Genomic DNA, 12,972 nt, shown 5'->3' on the forward strand with positions numbered 1-12,972 from the left:
AACTATAGACGTGTGTGTGTGTGTGTGTGTGAACTATAGACGTGTGTGTGAACTATAGACGTGTGTGTGTGTGTGTGTGAACTATAGACGTGTGTGTGTGTGTGTGTGAACTATAGACGTGTGTGTGTGTGTGTGTGTGAACTATAGACGTGTGTGTGTGTGTGTGAACTATAGACGTGTGTGTGTGTGAACTATAGGTGTGTGTGTGTGTGTGTGTGTGTGTGTGTGTGTGAACTATAGACGTGTGTGTGTGTGAACTATAGACGTGTGTGAACTAGACGTGTGTGTGTGTGTGTGTGTGAACTATAGACGTGTGTGTGTGTGTGTGTGAACTATAGACGTGTGTGTGTGTGTGTGTGAACTATAGACGTCTGTGTGTGTGTGTGTGTGTGTGTGAACTATAGACGTCTGTGTGTGTGTGTGTGTGTGAACTATAGACGTCTGTGTGTGTGTGTGTGTGTGTGTGTGTGTGAACTATAGACGTGTGTGTGTGTGTGTGTGTGAACTATAGACGTGTGTGTGTGTGTGTGTGTGTGTGAACTATAGACGTGTGTGTGTGTGTGTGTGAACTATAGACGTGTGTGTGTGTGTGTGAACTATAGACGTGTGTGTGTGTGTGTGAACTATAGACGTGTGTGTGTGTGTGTGTGTGTGTGTGTGAACTATAGACGTGTGTGTTTGTGTGTGTGTGTGTGTGTGAACTATAGACGTGTGTGTGTGAACTATAAACGTGTGTGTTTGTGTGTGTGAACTATGGATGTGTGTGTGTGTGTGAACTATAGACGTGTGTGTGTGAACTATAGACGTGTGTGTGTGTGTGAACTATAGACGTGTGTGTGAACTATAGACGTGTGTGTGTGTGTGAACTATAGACGGTGTGTGAACTATAGACGTGTGTGTGAACTATAGACGTGTGTGTGTGTGTGTGAACTATAGACGTGTGTGTGTGTGTGTGAACTATAGACGTGTGTGTGTGTGTGTGTGAACTATAGACGTGTGTGTGTGTGAACTATAGACGTGTGTGTGTGTGTGTGTGTGTGAACTATAGACGTGTGTGTGTGTGTGTGTGAACTATAGACGTGTGTGTGAACTATAGACGTGTGTGTGAACTATAGACGTGTGTGTGAACTATAGACGTGTGTGTGAACTATAGACGTGTGTGTGAATAATATAGACGTGTGTGTGTGTGAACTATAGACGTGTGTGTGTGTGTGTGTGTGAACTAGACGTGTGTGTGTGTGAACTATAGACGTGTGTGTGTGTGTGAACTATAGACGTGTGTGTGTGAACTATAGACGTGTGCGTGTGTGAACTATAGACGTGTGTGTGTGTGTGTGTGTGAACTATAGACGTGTGTGTGTGTGTGTGTATGTGAACTATAGACGTGTGTGTGTGTGTGTGTGTGTGAACTATAGACGTGTGTGTGTGAACTATAGACGTGTGTGAACTAGACGTGTGTGTGTGTGAACTATAGACGTGTGTGTGTGAACTATAGACGTGTGTGTGTGTGAACTAGACGTGTGTGTGTGTGTGTGAACTAGACGTGTGTGTGTGTGTGAACTATAGACGTGTGTGTGTGAACTATAGACGTGTGTGTGTGTGTGTGAACTATAGACGTGTGTGTGTGTGTGTGTGTGTGTGTGTGTGTGTGTGTGTGTGAACTATAGACGTGTGTGTGAACTATAGACGTGTGTGTGAACTATAGACGTGTGTGTGAATAATATAGACGTGTGTGTGTGTGAACTATAGACGTGTGTGTGTGTGTGAACTAGACGTGTGTGTGTGTGAACTATAGACGTGTGTGTGAACTATAGACGTGTGTGTGTGTGTGTGTGTGTGTGTGAACTATAGACGTGTGTGTGTGAACTATAGACGTGTGTGTGAACTAGACGTGTGTGTGTGTGTGTGTGTGTGAACTATAGACGTGTGTGTGTGTGTGTGTGTGAACTATAGACGTGTGTGTGAACTATAGACGTTTTTGTGTGTGTGTGTGTGTGTGAACTATAGACGTGTGTGTGTGTGTGTGAACTATAGACGTGTGTGTGTGTGAACTAGACGTGTGTGTGTGTGAACTATAGACGTGTGTGTGAACTATAGACGTGTGTGTGTGTGTGTGTGTGTGTGTGTGTGTGTGTGAACTATAGACGTGTGTGTGTGAACTATAGACGTGTGTGTGAACTAGACGTGTGTGTGTGTGTGTGTGTGTGTGTGAACTATAGGTGTGTGTGTGTGTGAACTATAGACGTGTGTGTGTGAACTATAGACGTTTGTGTGTGTGTGTGTGTGAACTATAGACGTGTGTGTGTGTGTGTGTGTGTGTGAACTATAGACGTGTGTGTGTGTGTGTGTGTGTGTGAACTATAGACGTGTGTGTGTGTGTGAACTATAGACGTGTGTGTGTGTATGTGAACTATAGACGTGTGTGTGTGTGTGTGTGAACTATAGACGTGTGTGTGTGTGAACTATAGACGTGTGTGAACTAGACGTGTGTGTGTGTGTGTGTGAACTATAGACGTGTGTGTGTGAACTATAGACGTGTGTGTGTGAACTATAGACGTGTGTGTGTGAACTATAGACGTGTGTGTGAACTATAGACGTGTGTGTGTGTGTGTGAACTATAGACGTGTGTGTGTGTGTGTGAACTATAGACGTGTGTGTGTGTGTGTGAACTATAGACGTGTGTGTGTGTGTGTGTGAACTATAGACGTGTGTGTGTTAACTATAGGTGTGTGTGTGTGTGTGTGTGTGTGTGTGAACTATAGACGTGTGTGTGTGTGAACTATAGACGTGTGTGAACTAGACGTGTGTGTGTGTGTGTGTGTGTGTGAACTATAGACGTGTGTGTGTGTGAACTATAGACGTGTGTGTGTGTGTGTGAACTATAGACGTGTGTGTGTGTGTGTGTGTGTGAACTATAGACGTCTGTGTGTGTGTGTGTGTGTGAACTATAGACGTCTGTGTGTGTGTGTGTGAACTATAGACGTCTGTGTGTGTGTGTGTGTGTGTGTGAACTATAGACGTGTGTGTGTGTGTGTGTGAACTATAGACGTGTGTGTGTGTGTGTGTGTGTGAACTATAGACGTGTGTGTGTGTGTGTGAACTATAGACGTGTGTGTGTGTGAACTATAGACGTGTGTGTGTGTGTGTGTGTGTGTGTGAACTATATAGTGTGTGTGTGTGTGTGTGAACTATAGACGTGTGTGTGTGTGTGAACTATAGACGTGTGTGTGTGTGTGAACTATAGACGTGTGTGTGTGTGTGAACTATAGACGTGTGTGTGTGTGTGTGTGTGTGTGTGTGTGTGTGTGTGTGTGTGTGTGAACTATAGACGTGTGTGTGTGTGAACTATAGACGTGTGTGTGTGTGTGAACTATAGACGTGTGTGTGAACTATAGACGTGTGTGTGTGTGTGTGTGTGTGTGTGTGTGTGTGTGTGTGTGTGTGTGTGTGAACTATAGACGTGTGTGTGAACTATAGACGTGTGTGTGAACTATAGACGTGTGTGTGTGTGTGAACTATAGACGTGTGTGTGTGTGTGTGAACTAGACGTGTGTGTGTGTGAACTATAGACGTGTGTGTGAACTATAGACGTGTGTGTGTGTGTGTGTGTGTGAACTATAGACGTGTGTGTGTGAACTATAGACGTGTGTGTGTGAACTATAGACGTGTGTGTGTGTGTGTGTGAACTATAGACGTGTGTGTGTGAACTATAGACGTGTGTGTGTGTGTGAACTATAGACGTGTGTGTGTGTGTGTGTGTGTGTGTGTGTGTGTGTGTGAACTATAGACGTGTGTGTGTGAACTATAGACGTGTGTGTGTGTGTGAACTATAGACGTGTGTGTGAACTATAGACGTGTGTGTGTGAACTATAGATGTGTGTGTGTGTGTGTGTGAACTATAGACGTGTGTGTGTGTGTGTGAACTATAGACGTGTGTGTGTGAACTATAGACGTGTGTGTGTGTGAACTATAGACGTGTGTGTGTGTGTGTGTGTGTGAACTATAGACGTGTGTGTGTGTGTGTGTGTGTGAACTATAGACGTGTGTGTGTGTGTGTGAACTATAGACGTGTGTGTGTGTGTGTGAACTATAGACGTGTGTGTGTGTGTGTGAACTATAGACGTGTGTGTGTGTGTGTGAACTATAGACGTGTGTGTGTGTGTGTGAACTATAGACGTGTGTGTGTGTGTGTGAACTATAGACGTGTGTGTGTGTGTGTGAACTATAGACGTGTGTGTGTGTGTGTGAACTATAGACGTGTGTGTGTGTGTGAACTATAGACGTGTGTGTGTGTGTGAACTATAGACGTGTGTGTGAACTATAGACGTGTGTGTGTGTGTGAACTATAGACGTGTGTGTGTGTGTGTGTGTGAACTATAGACGTGTGTGTGTGTGAACTATAGACGTGTGTGTGTGTGTGTGTGAACTATAGACGTGTGTGTGTGTGTGAACTATAGACGTGTGTGTGTGTGTGAACTATAGACGTGTGTGTGTGTGTGTGTGTGTATGTGAACTATAGACGTGTGTGTGTGAACTATAGACGTGTGTGAACTAGACGTGTGTGTGTGTGAACTATAGACGTGTGTGTGTGTGTGTGTGTGAACTATAGACGTGTGTGTGTGAACTATAGACGTGTGTGTGTGAACTATAGACGTGTGTGTGTGTGTGAACTATAGACGTGTGTGTGTGTGTGAACTATAGACGTGTGTGTGTGAACTATAGACGTGTGTGTGTGGGTGTGTGTGTGTGAACTATAGACGTGTGTGTGTGTGTGAACTATAGACGTGTGTGTGTGAACTATAGACGTGTGTGTGTGAACTATAGACGTGTGTGTGTGTGTGTGTGTGTGTGTGTGTGTGTGTGTGTGAACTATAGACGTGTGTGTGTGTGTTTGAACTATAGACGTGTGTGTTTGTGTGAACTATAGACGTGTGTGTGTGTGTGTGAACTATAGACGTGTGTGTGTGTGTGAACTATAGACGTGTGTGTGTGTGTGTGTGTGTGTGTGAACTATAGACGTGTGTGTGTGTGTGTGAACTATAGACGTGTGTGTGTGTGTGTGAACTATAGACGTGTGTGTGTGTGTGTGAACTATAGACGTGTGTGTGTGTGTGTGAACTATAGACGTGTGTGTGTGTGTGTGAACTATAGACGTGTGTGTGTGTGTGTGAACTATAGACGTGTGTGTGTGTGTGAACTATAGACGTGTGTGTGTGTGTGTGAACTATAGACGTGTGTGTGTGTGTGAACTATAGACGTGTGTGTGTGTGTGAACTATAGACGTGTGTGTGAACTATAGACGTGTGTGTGTGTGTGAACTATAGACGTGTGTGTGTGTGTGTGTGAACTATAGACGTGTGTGAACTATAGACGTGTGTGTGTGTGTGTGTGTGTGAACTATAGACGTGTGTGTGTGTGAACTATAGACGTGTGTGTGTGTGTGTGTGTGTGAACTATAGACGTGTGTGTGTGTGTGAACTATAGACGTGTGTGTGTGTGTGTGAACTATAGACGTGTGTGTGTGTGTGTGTGTGTATGTGAACTATAGACGTGTGTGTGTGAACTATAGACGTGTGTGAACTAGACGTGTGTGTGTGTGTGTGTGAACTATAGACGTGTGTGTGTGTGTGTGTGTGAACTATAGACGTGTGTGTGTGAACTATAGACGTGTGTGTGTGAACTATAGACGTGTGTGTGTGTGTGAACTATAGACGTGTGTGTGTGTGTGAACTATAGACGTGTGTGTGTGAACTATAGACGTGTGTGTGTGGGGTGTGTGTGTGAACTATAGACGTGTGTGTGTGTGTGAACTATAGACGTGTGTGTGTGAACTATAGACGTGTGTGTGTGAACTATAGACGTGTGTGTGTGTGTGTGTGTGTGTGTGTGTGTGTGAACTATAGACGTGTGTGTGTGTGTTTGAACTATAGACGTGTGTGTGTGAACTATAGACGTGTGTGTGTGTGTGTGTGAACTATAGACGTATGTGTGTGTGAACTATGGGCGTGTGTGTGAACTATAGACGTTTGTGTGTGTGAACTACAGACGTGTATTTACCACCAGGACCTTTTTAAGAAAAACAATCTTTTGTATTCTTCAAGAATGAGGAGGCAGTTAAGAAGGCAAGGAATTATCTGGAGTTTCTTGAAGATTCTGTTCAGATCCCCAGGAACTTGGTCGGTATGTATGGAGATGGATTTGATCATTATAAAATTAAAGTGATGGTGTGTTTGTGGCAGTTCACACAAGTTCTTTGTGGCTTTTTCAGGCAAGGTAATTGGCAAGAATGGGAAAGTCATTCAGGAGATCGTTGACAAGTCTGGAGTGGTGAGAGTTAGGATTGAAGGGGACAAGGATGGCACACAGCCACGTCAAGAAGTAAGCCCTTACTTTTGTGCTACTTTCTAGCTCACTTAGTAGACAAAGAGATCAATATTGTCATCAAAACACTCTTCACCCATAATAACATAATTTATTTGTGATGCGCTGACACAGGGAATGGTCCCGTTTACATTTGTCGGCACTAAGGAGAATATTGGGAATGTCCAGGTACTTCTGGAGTACCACATTGCCTACCTGAACGTAAGCAGTGATCTACAGTAACACACTCCTAATGGTTTGAGTCAGCGCTGTAGGAGTTTGTTTTGTGACATGTTTGCCTGTCGTCGACTGCAGGAAGTCGAGCAGCTGCGTATGGAGAGACTGCAGATAGACGAGCAGCTGAGGCAGATTGGGATGGGCCACAGGCCTTCATCTGGCCGCCCAGCAGACAAGGGCTACACCACAGACGACAGTGTGGCTGCTACCGCCGTGCACACCAGCCGCTCCTACACCGGCAGAGGCCGCGGACGCAGGGGCCCCAACTACACCTCCGGCTATGGTGAGTGTCATGTTTACAATGATACTGAAGACATTTTGTAGATTCTCCCATTACAAGCCAGTCTTCCACACCTATCAGGTGGTCAGTCAAAAGTTAAGACAGTCTAGAGAGGGGAATATTGATATTGGGATATAATGCTATAGCTCAACAGAATGTGATAGTCATCAGCCATGTGGTATTAAAAAGCTATGTTTGACTTTCAGGCACAAACTCTGAGCAATCCAATGCCTCTGAGACTGACTCTGAGCGTAAGGATGAGCTGAGTGACTGGTCCCTGGCGGGAGAAGAACCGGAGAGGGGGACTCGACAACAGAGAGACAGCAGGAGGAGAGCTGGTCCAGGGAGGGGTAGAGGGCCCAGGGGCCGTGGAGCAGGGAGAGGAGCCCCCAACACCGGTACAGCTGCAGACACAATTGACGGGTCATACACATGCTGATGACATCAGACAATCAATTGTTATCCTTTATCATGAATGATCACATGAAGGTTTGAATTGTTCCTCAAACGATAGGTATTAAATATTAAGCCATTTTGCTTACTCTGTAGCTCTGAAGGATCCTTATGGCAACCCATACAGTGTGCTTGACAACACAGAGACAGACCAGACGGCTGACACTGATGCAAGCGACTCCAACCTCAACACAAACCGCCGCCGCCGCTCCCGCCGCCGCCGGACTGACGAGGACACAACAGTCATTGATGGCATGAGTGAATCAGATAACGCTTCCCTCAGTGAGAATAGCCTTGGTAAGTCCCTTCTGGATAAAGGTGTCTGAGTAAAATAAACAATCCCTGGGAGCCAATGGGATTCAACAACAAACACTCTCATAAGCATTAGATGGGAGGCAATTACCTCCGTGACAGACCAAAAAAGGATAGAATCATAAATTTACACCAATCCCAAGTCTATCCTTATGCAATACTCTCACTGAGGGCTCTGCACAAATTCTCCCCCACATAGATGACTCAAAAGCTAAACCACAACGGCGTAACCGTAGCAGCAGACGCAGTGTCCGCCCACCAGAGGAAAAGCAACCAGGTAACCGGTGGTGAACGGCCTGTTTGTTTACCAAAGCGTGTGCTTAACACTTTCCCTCGCTAGCAGTAAAGTGATTCAACCAGTAACCATCAACTTGCTCTGGGAAGCCTCTTCAATTTCTCTATCTGGAGCTGAGGGAGAAACTTAGGAAAGGCATGCCATCAAGAAGACCCATTGTTTTTAATGTTTCCACTCCAATTCACTAACATGTCAGCTACTGGTTGACAACATTCATTGAGTTTTCCTTGCTATAATACTAGTTGCCTGTATTTCTCACTTGCACTCCTAAGACTACCTTTTTAGTTATTTTTAACTGCATTGTCTGTTTTTTCATTGTTTTTATTTAATTAGCTATGATGACATCTGATTTAAGTTCTAGTTAAATGAATTACCAATGTAAAAGTGGTTCTAACATTCTTTGTTTTGCAGTTACAGTGGCAGATTACATATCCCGTGCTGAATCACAAAGCAGACAGACTAACCAAAAAGAACTGAAAAAGAACAAAAAAGAACTGGTGAGTCTGGAAAACAATGCTACAAATCAGACTTCAGGGCCTGTATGTATCAGAATAGGAGTGCGGATCTAGGATCAGACCCCCCGGTTCTTACTTGGGGCTCCCGAGTGGCGCAGCGGTCTAAGGCACTGCTTCTCAGTGCTATAGACGTCATTACTGACCCTGGTTCGATTCCAGGCTGTATCACAACTGACTAACTGGGAGTCCCATAGGGCAGCGCACAATTGGCCCAGCGTCGTTAGGGTTTGACCGGGGTAGGCAATCATGAATTTGTTCTTAACTGACTTGCCTGGTTAAATAAATGACTCATTGTGATTTAAAAGGTTAAACTGATCCTAAATCAGCACTACTACTATGAGATACTTGTTACATACAGGTCGGTCCCAGGCCAGAGAAAGAATCATGGTAATGTACCAAACCCTGCCCATGAGTTGAGACCAGGCTGGTTTTCAATTCATGAATGTGAAGTGTGTCTTTGGTCAAGCTTCTGTAGCTTCTGTAACTGTTTCTACCTGTGTCTTTTAGGGGCAGGTTGAGTGTATCGCGGAGCACAGCCTATCTGCAGAAGCAAATACAAGCAACGGACCCAGCAATGGAAGAGGTGACGAACCAGGCAGGGCTTCCACAGAACAGGTTGCCAAAGTTACTTACCAAGGGAATGGTGACCAGCAGCCTGTCCTGAACGGGGTTTCCTAATCTACGAATCCACTCAAACTCATTAATTGTACTACATTTTTACAATAGTTATTGTACAAGCTTGCCAAAGATAGTCATGGACTTCCAGATTCTCTACTGCACTTTTCAGTTCCCTCAACATGGGACACAGAGAGATTTAGCACTGAACCCGAGACATAAGAGTATGTTTCAAGTACATGATCTGATGTTGTGCCTTGAGAATAGATTCAACATAGTTAGTTGCCTGGCTGTAGTAAACGTTTTGTCAGTGATGGCAAAGATAGGAAGAATCCAGTTATCCTAATATTTGTTGAGTTAGCTGCTTTTTGTTACATTTTAATATGCAACCACTTCTTCATACGAGGAAATGCAGTCTGGAAGAGAGTTTTGCACTGAAATGTAATTTATTTTCCATAAGAATAACATTAGTCTGGAAACTGGTCTGTTAATGTTCAATGTCAATTTTTTTTTTCTTTTTCTGAATGACACTCCACATAGTAGTGAACCTGTATGCTGAAATGCACCCACCAGAGGCTGGAATTATGGTGGCAGTAACTGGTCTCATGAAGGAGCTTTATTTGGTTTATCAAATGTACAGTATTTAAAAAGCTGTTATTCCTAACACTGGCTGAAGACCGTATTTTCATGCAGGTGACAATTTGGACTACTGAAAGAAGTTCCCAGATGTTGGTTTGGTAAACTACAATTCTGTTTTTTTATGCTCATTCTGGTTTGATGTGCAATATGTTTTGTATGCCGGTAGTTCTTAAATAAAACCCGATCTTCCATTTAGATCCAAAACCACCTTTGTCCTGAGAACATGAGTAATGTAGAGAGGAAGACTGAGTTTGATCTCTTACATTATTTATTTGGGCACAATTAATAAGAAAAACCAAGTGCAATGTGATTATCTGATCTATTTCTTTAGTTGTCCATCAAGTAAATCCTTTGCTTCATTTATTTTAGCTGCAAGATATGGTGATCCACCTGCAATAGAACAAAATGTGCATTTTTAGAGTACAGTGTGATCCAATACATTTTTACAAGCGCAATGGGTCTAAATAAAAGGCATGACCACACATTGTACTAGTTCCTCAAACCTCTATCGGGGTGATTAAGAATCATCAGTTTTCTGTGGGCTTCTCTGATCTTGGTCTTGTTAGCTGTGGGACTGGGGACAACAATATGATGAATTAGTGCAATAAAGTCAAGCATTTGCTTATCACAGTGAAATTTACAGTACCTGACTCCTAGAACGAGCGACGCCTCTCTCTTATTCATTTTGGGATCAAATCCACCTCTGTAGTATCCACCACCAAAAGCCTGCAACAAGACAGTTACAATTGTGTAAGTAGTTTTTGTTGGCTCTTATTTTTGACAACTTTCAATTTACTACATTCCTAAAGAACTACTTTTTACTCCATATTTTCCCTGACACCCAAAAGTACTTGTTACATTTTGAATGCTTAGCAGGACAGAAATGGTCCATTCACAAACTTATCAAGAGAACCACCCTTGTCATCCCTTCTGCCTCTGATCTGGCAGACTCACTAAACACAAATGCTTCATTTGTAAATTATGTCTGAGTGTTGGAGAAAGCCCCTGGCTATCTGTAAATTAAGAAAATGGTCCCATATGGTTTGCTTAATAAGGAATTTGAAATGTACTTATGTATCAAAAGTAAAACTATACATTTCAAACCTAATGTTTTATTAGGTGACTTACTTGGGTCATTTTCTATTTAAGGTATCTTTACTTTTACTCAACTATGACAATTACGTACTTGTTCCACCACAGCACCAATGTGAGTTCAGTCAGACTAATGCCATTCATTGTCTTGTGAAAGCCCATACAATCTTACCGATTTGGGAAAACTCTGCATAGCTTGCTTCATTTGGGGTTCCATGTGTTTCATGGCCTGCATGGCATAGCGACCTGAATCAAGGAGGATCCGCATTTTAGTGTCACAAAATCCATCAAATCGTTTCTTCAACTGCATATTCTGTACCTTAAAGATAAACTGACCTACAAATCCAGCTGCTGCTAGGGTGAGCCCCACTGCCACCATGGAACTGGCCTGTGAATCGATTATGGATGTTCATTAGTAGAGGAAGATATCGCAACCTTTTCATATAAAGCCTACAAGACATGTGTATAATCAAAGTCAGCTAGTGCAGTGGTCACATCTCAGATATGTGGTCAAAACCTGTGTGATCTGTAGGTCATGTACCTTAATGGTTTCCACATGATGGCGCTGCAGTAGTCATGCTGCTATTTGTTTCTAGCTGTAACGTTAACCATTTATGCGTCAGGGGTCTAGGATGAGTAATGTTAGCTAGCCACCAACTGTATGGCTGTTAGTCGTAGTTACACACACTTATCAGCTTGCTCACTTTCACTAGTATGCTGCTACAGTCGCTAGTTAGCTAACTGGCGAGCTAGCCAGCTTTACTAACGCAATTCTAAAGCTTCTGCTCTTGTCTAAACACTTCAATGCAGTAAGCTATCCTTTCACGGTAGCATCGATATAATCAATACTAACTCACCATGTTTTATTGCTAAGATCCGCCTCTATCAAAGACTTGCAACATAACTTTTTATACACTTGTCTACGATGAACAAAGTCACAGATGACCCCTCATGTTTTGATCCGTGACTTCTCTGTTGTATATTTCTGGCCTGACAGAAATTAAAGGCACATGTCGTAAAGACTCAAGTCAATTGCTCAGCACTGTCGCAAAATGATAGGGTCCCAATTCTATAGAAATGTATGCCTAGTCCCTAGCTACTTCCTACCTAGTAATTTAGTGTCCTATAAAATATGTTGCCTATCTGGTCCAGCGTCTCTGGACCTGAAAATGCTCATGCATTAATAAAAGAGAATTGTGCAGATACAGTGTTTTTCAGAACACATTATTAAGGTAATGTATAACATACTTATAAATCAGCCTTTTTACCTATTCCCCAGATGTAATACTATTGTTTAGATACTTTTTGTCCAGAGACCTGCTTGTTTGACATGCTAAAAAAATATATATGTGTATATATACACATTTTTTTTATTTTTTTTATTTTATCCAATGGAACAACGGTGCATGTATAATACATATATGTCCAGTACAAACACGCAGTATTGTACAGCAGTGGGAATGTAATGCCAAATAGTCACACGTTAGTCACTCAAATTACAACAGGCACTCATTCATACACTATACAGTACATTCGGAAAGTATTCAGACCCTTTCCCTTTTTCCACATTGTGTTATGTCACAGCCTTATTCTAAAATGGATTACATTAAAACATTTCCTCATCAATCGACACACAATACCCCATAATGACAAAGCAAAAACAGAAATCTTAGCAAATGTATTGCAAATAAAAAACAGAAATACCTTTTTAACATAAGTATTCAGACCCTTGGCTATGAGACTCAAAGTTTCCATTGATCATCCTTGAGATGTTTCTACAACTTTATTGGAGTCCACCTGTGGTAAATTCAATTGATTGGACATGATTTGGAAATGCACACACCTGTCTATATAAGGTCCCACAGTTGAAAGTGAATGTCAGAGCAAAAACCAAGCAATCAGGTTGAAGGAATTCTCCATAGAGCTCCGAGACAGGATTGTGTCGAGGCACAAGGAACTCTTTGGCCTGAATGCCAAGTGTCACATCTGGGGGAAACCTGGTACCATCTGTATGGTGAAGCATGGTGGTGGCAGCATCATGTAGTGGGGATGTTTTTCAGCCGCAGGTACTGGGAGACTAGTCAGGATCAAGGGAAAGATGAATGGAGAAAAGTACAGAGAGATCCTTGAAAACCTGCTCCAGAGCGCTCAGGACCTGAGACTGGGGCAAAGGT

General features: G+C 42.9%; 2 protein-coding genes across 6 annotated transcripts in view; one reads left to right on the forward strand and one right to left on the reverse strand.

The window, feature by feature from the left end:
* The window catches only part of fxr1 (fragile X mental retardation, autosomal homolog 1), a 34,336-nt gene extending 24,423 nt beyond the window's left edge, over window positions 1-9,913 (forward strand). The window contains exons 9-17 of one of the 3 annotated variants that reach the window (XM_042322149.1): window positions 6,102-6,180; window positions 6,269-6,378; window positions 6,490-6,582; window positions 6,676-6,880; window positions 7,084-7,275; window positions 7,427-7,627; window positions 7,842-7,919; window positions 8,349-8,434; window positions 8,960-9,913. In XM_042322149.1, the coding sequence (XP_042178083.1) occupies window positions 6,102-6,180; window positions 6,269-6,378; window positions 6,490-6,582; window positions 6,676-6,880; window positions 7,084-7,275; window positions 7,427-7,627; window positions 7,842-7,919; window positions 8,349-8,434; window positions 8,960-9,130 (1,215 nt within the window). In that variant the 3' untranslated portion in view covers window positions 9,131-9,913. The remainder of the gene's footprint in view (window positions 1-6,101; window positions 6,181-6,268; window positions 6,379-6,489; window positions 6,583-6,675; window positions 6,881-7,083; window positions 7,276-7,426; window positions 7,628-7,841; window positions 7,920-8,348; window positions 8,435-8,959) is intronic. The other 2 variants (XM_024422551.2, XM_042322150.1) reach the window with 2 other exon arrangements.
* Window positions 9,914-9,956: 43 nt separating this feature from the next.
* On the reverse strand, window positions 9,957-11,807 carry dnajc19 (DnaJ (Hsp40) homolog, subfamily C, member 19). Of its 3 annotated transcripts, XM_024421542.2 has the most exons (7): window positions 11,656-11,806; window positions 11,340-11,394; window positions 11,135-11,186; window positions 10,971-11,044; window positions 10,353-10,432; window positions 10,210-10,280; window positions 9,957-10,096 (listed from the first exon to the last, which is right to left on the reverse strand). In XM_024421542.2, exons 3-7 carry the CDS (start codon window positions 11,175-11,177, stop codon window positions 10,026-10,028), a joined length of 339 nt encoding a protein of 112 aa, XP_024277310.1. In that variant the 5' UTR covers window positions 11,178-11,186; window positions 11,340-11,394; window positions 11,656-11,806; the 3' UTR covers window positions 9,957-10,025. The 3 variants fall into 3 exon arrangements, with proteins under 3 accessions (XP_024277310.1, XP_024277309.1, XP_024277311.1); XM_024421541.2 differs by lacking the exon at window positions 11,340-11,394 and having other exon boundaries at window positions 11,656-11,807; XM_024421543.2 differs by lacking the exon at window positions 11,340-11,394 and having other exon boundaries at window positions 11,139-11,186.
* Between the last annotated feature and the right edge of the window lie 1,165 nt (window positions 11,808-12,972).

This window comes from Oncorhynchus tshawytscha, linkage group LG05, assembly GCF_018296145.1.
Source record: "Oncorhynchus tshawytscha isolate Ot180627B linkage group LG05, Otsh_v2.0, whole genome shotgun sequence".
In the NCBI taxonomy this organism is placed as follows: domain Eukaryota; kingdom Metazoa; phylum Chordata; class Actinopteri; order Salmoniformes; family Salmonidae; genus Oncorhynchus; species Oncorhynchus tshawytscha.

What these genes read in the sequence shown, in the direction of transcription:
- dnajc19 (XM_024421541.2), bottom strand. An exon ending in TGCAGAGTTTTCCCAAATCG is followed by an intron (nt 10,433 to 10,970) that starts GTAAGATTGTAT and finishes GTCTTGTTGCAG; the next exon opens with GCTTTTGGTGGTGGATACTA. An exon ending in TCTTAATCACCCCGATAGAG is followed by an intron (nt 10,097 to 10,209) that starts GTTTGAGGAACT and finishes GTTCTATTGCAG; the next exon opens with GTGGATCACCATATCTTGCA.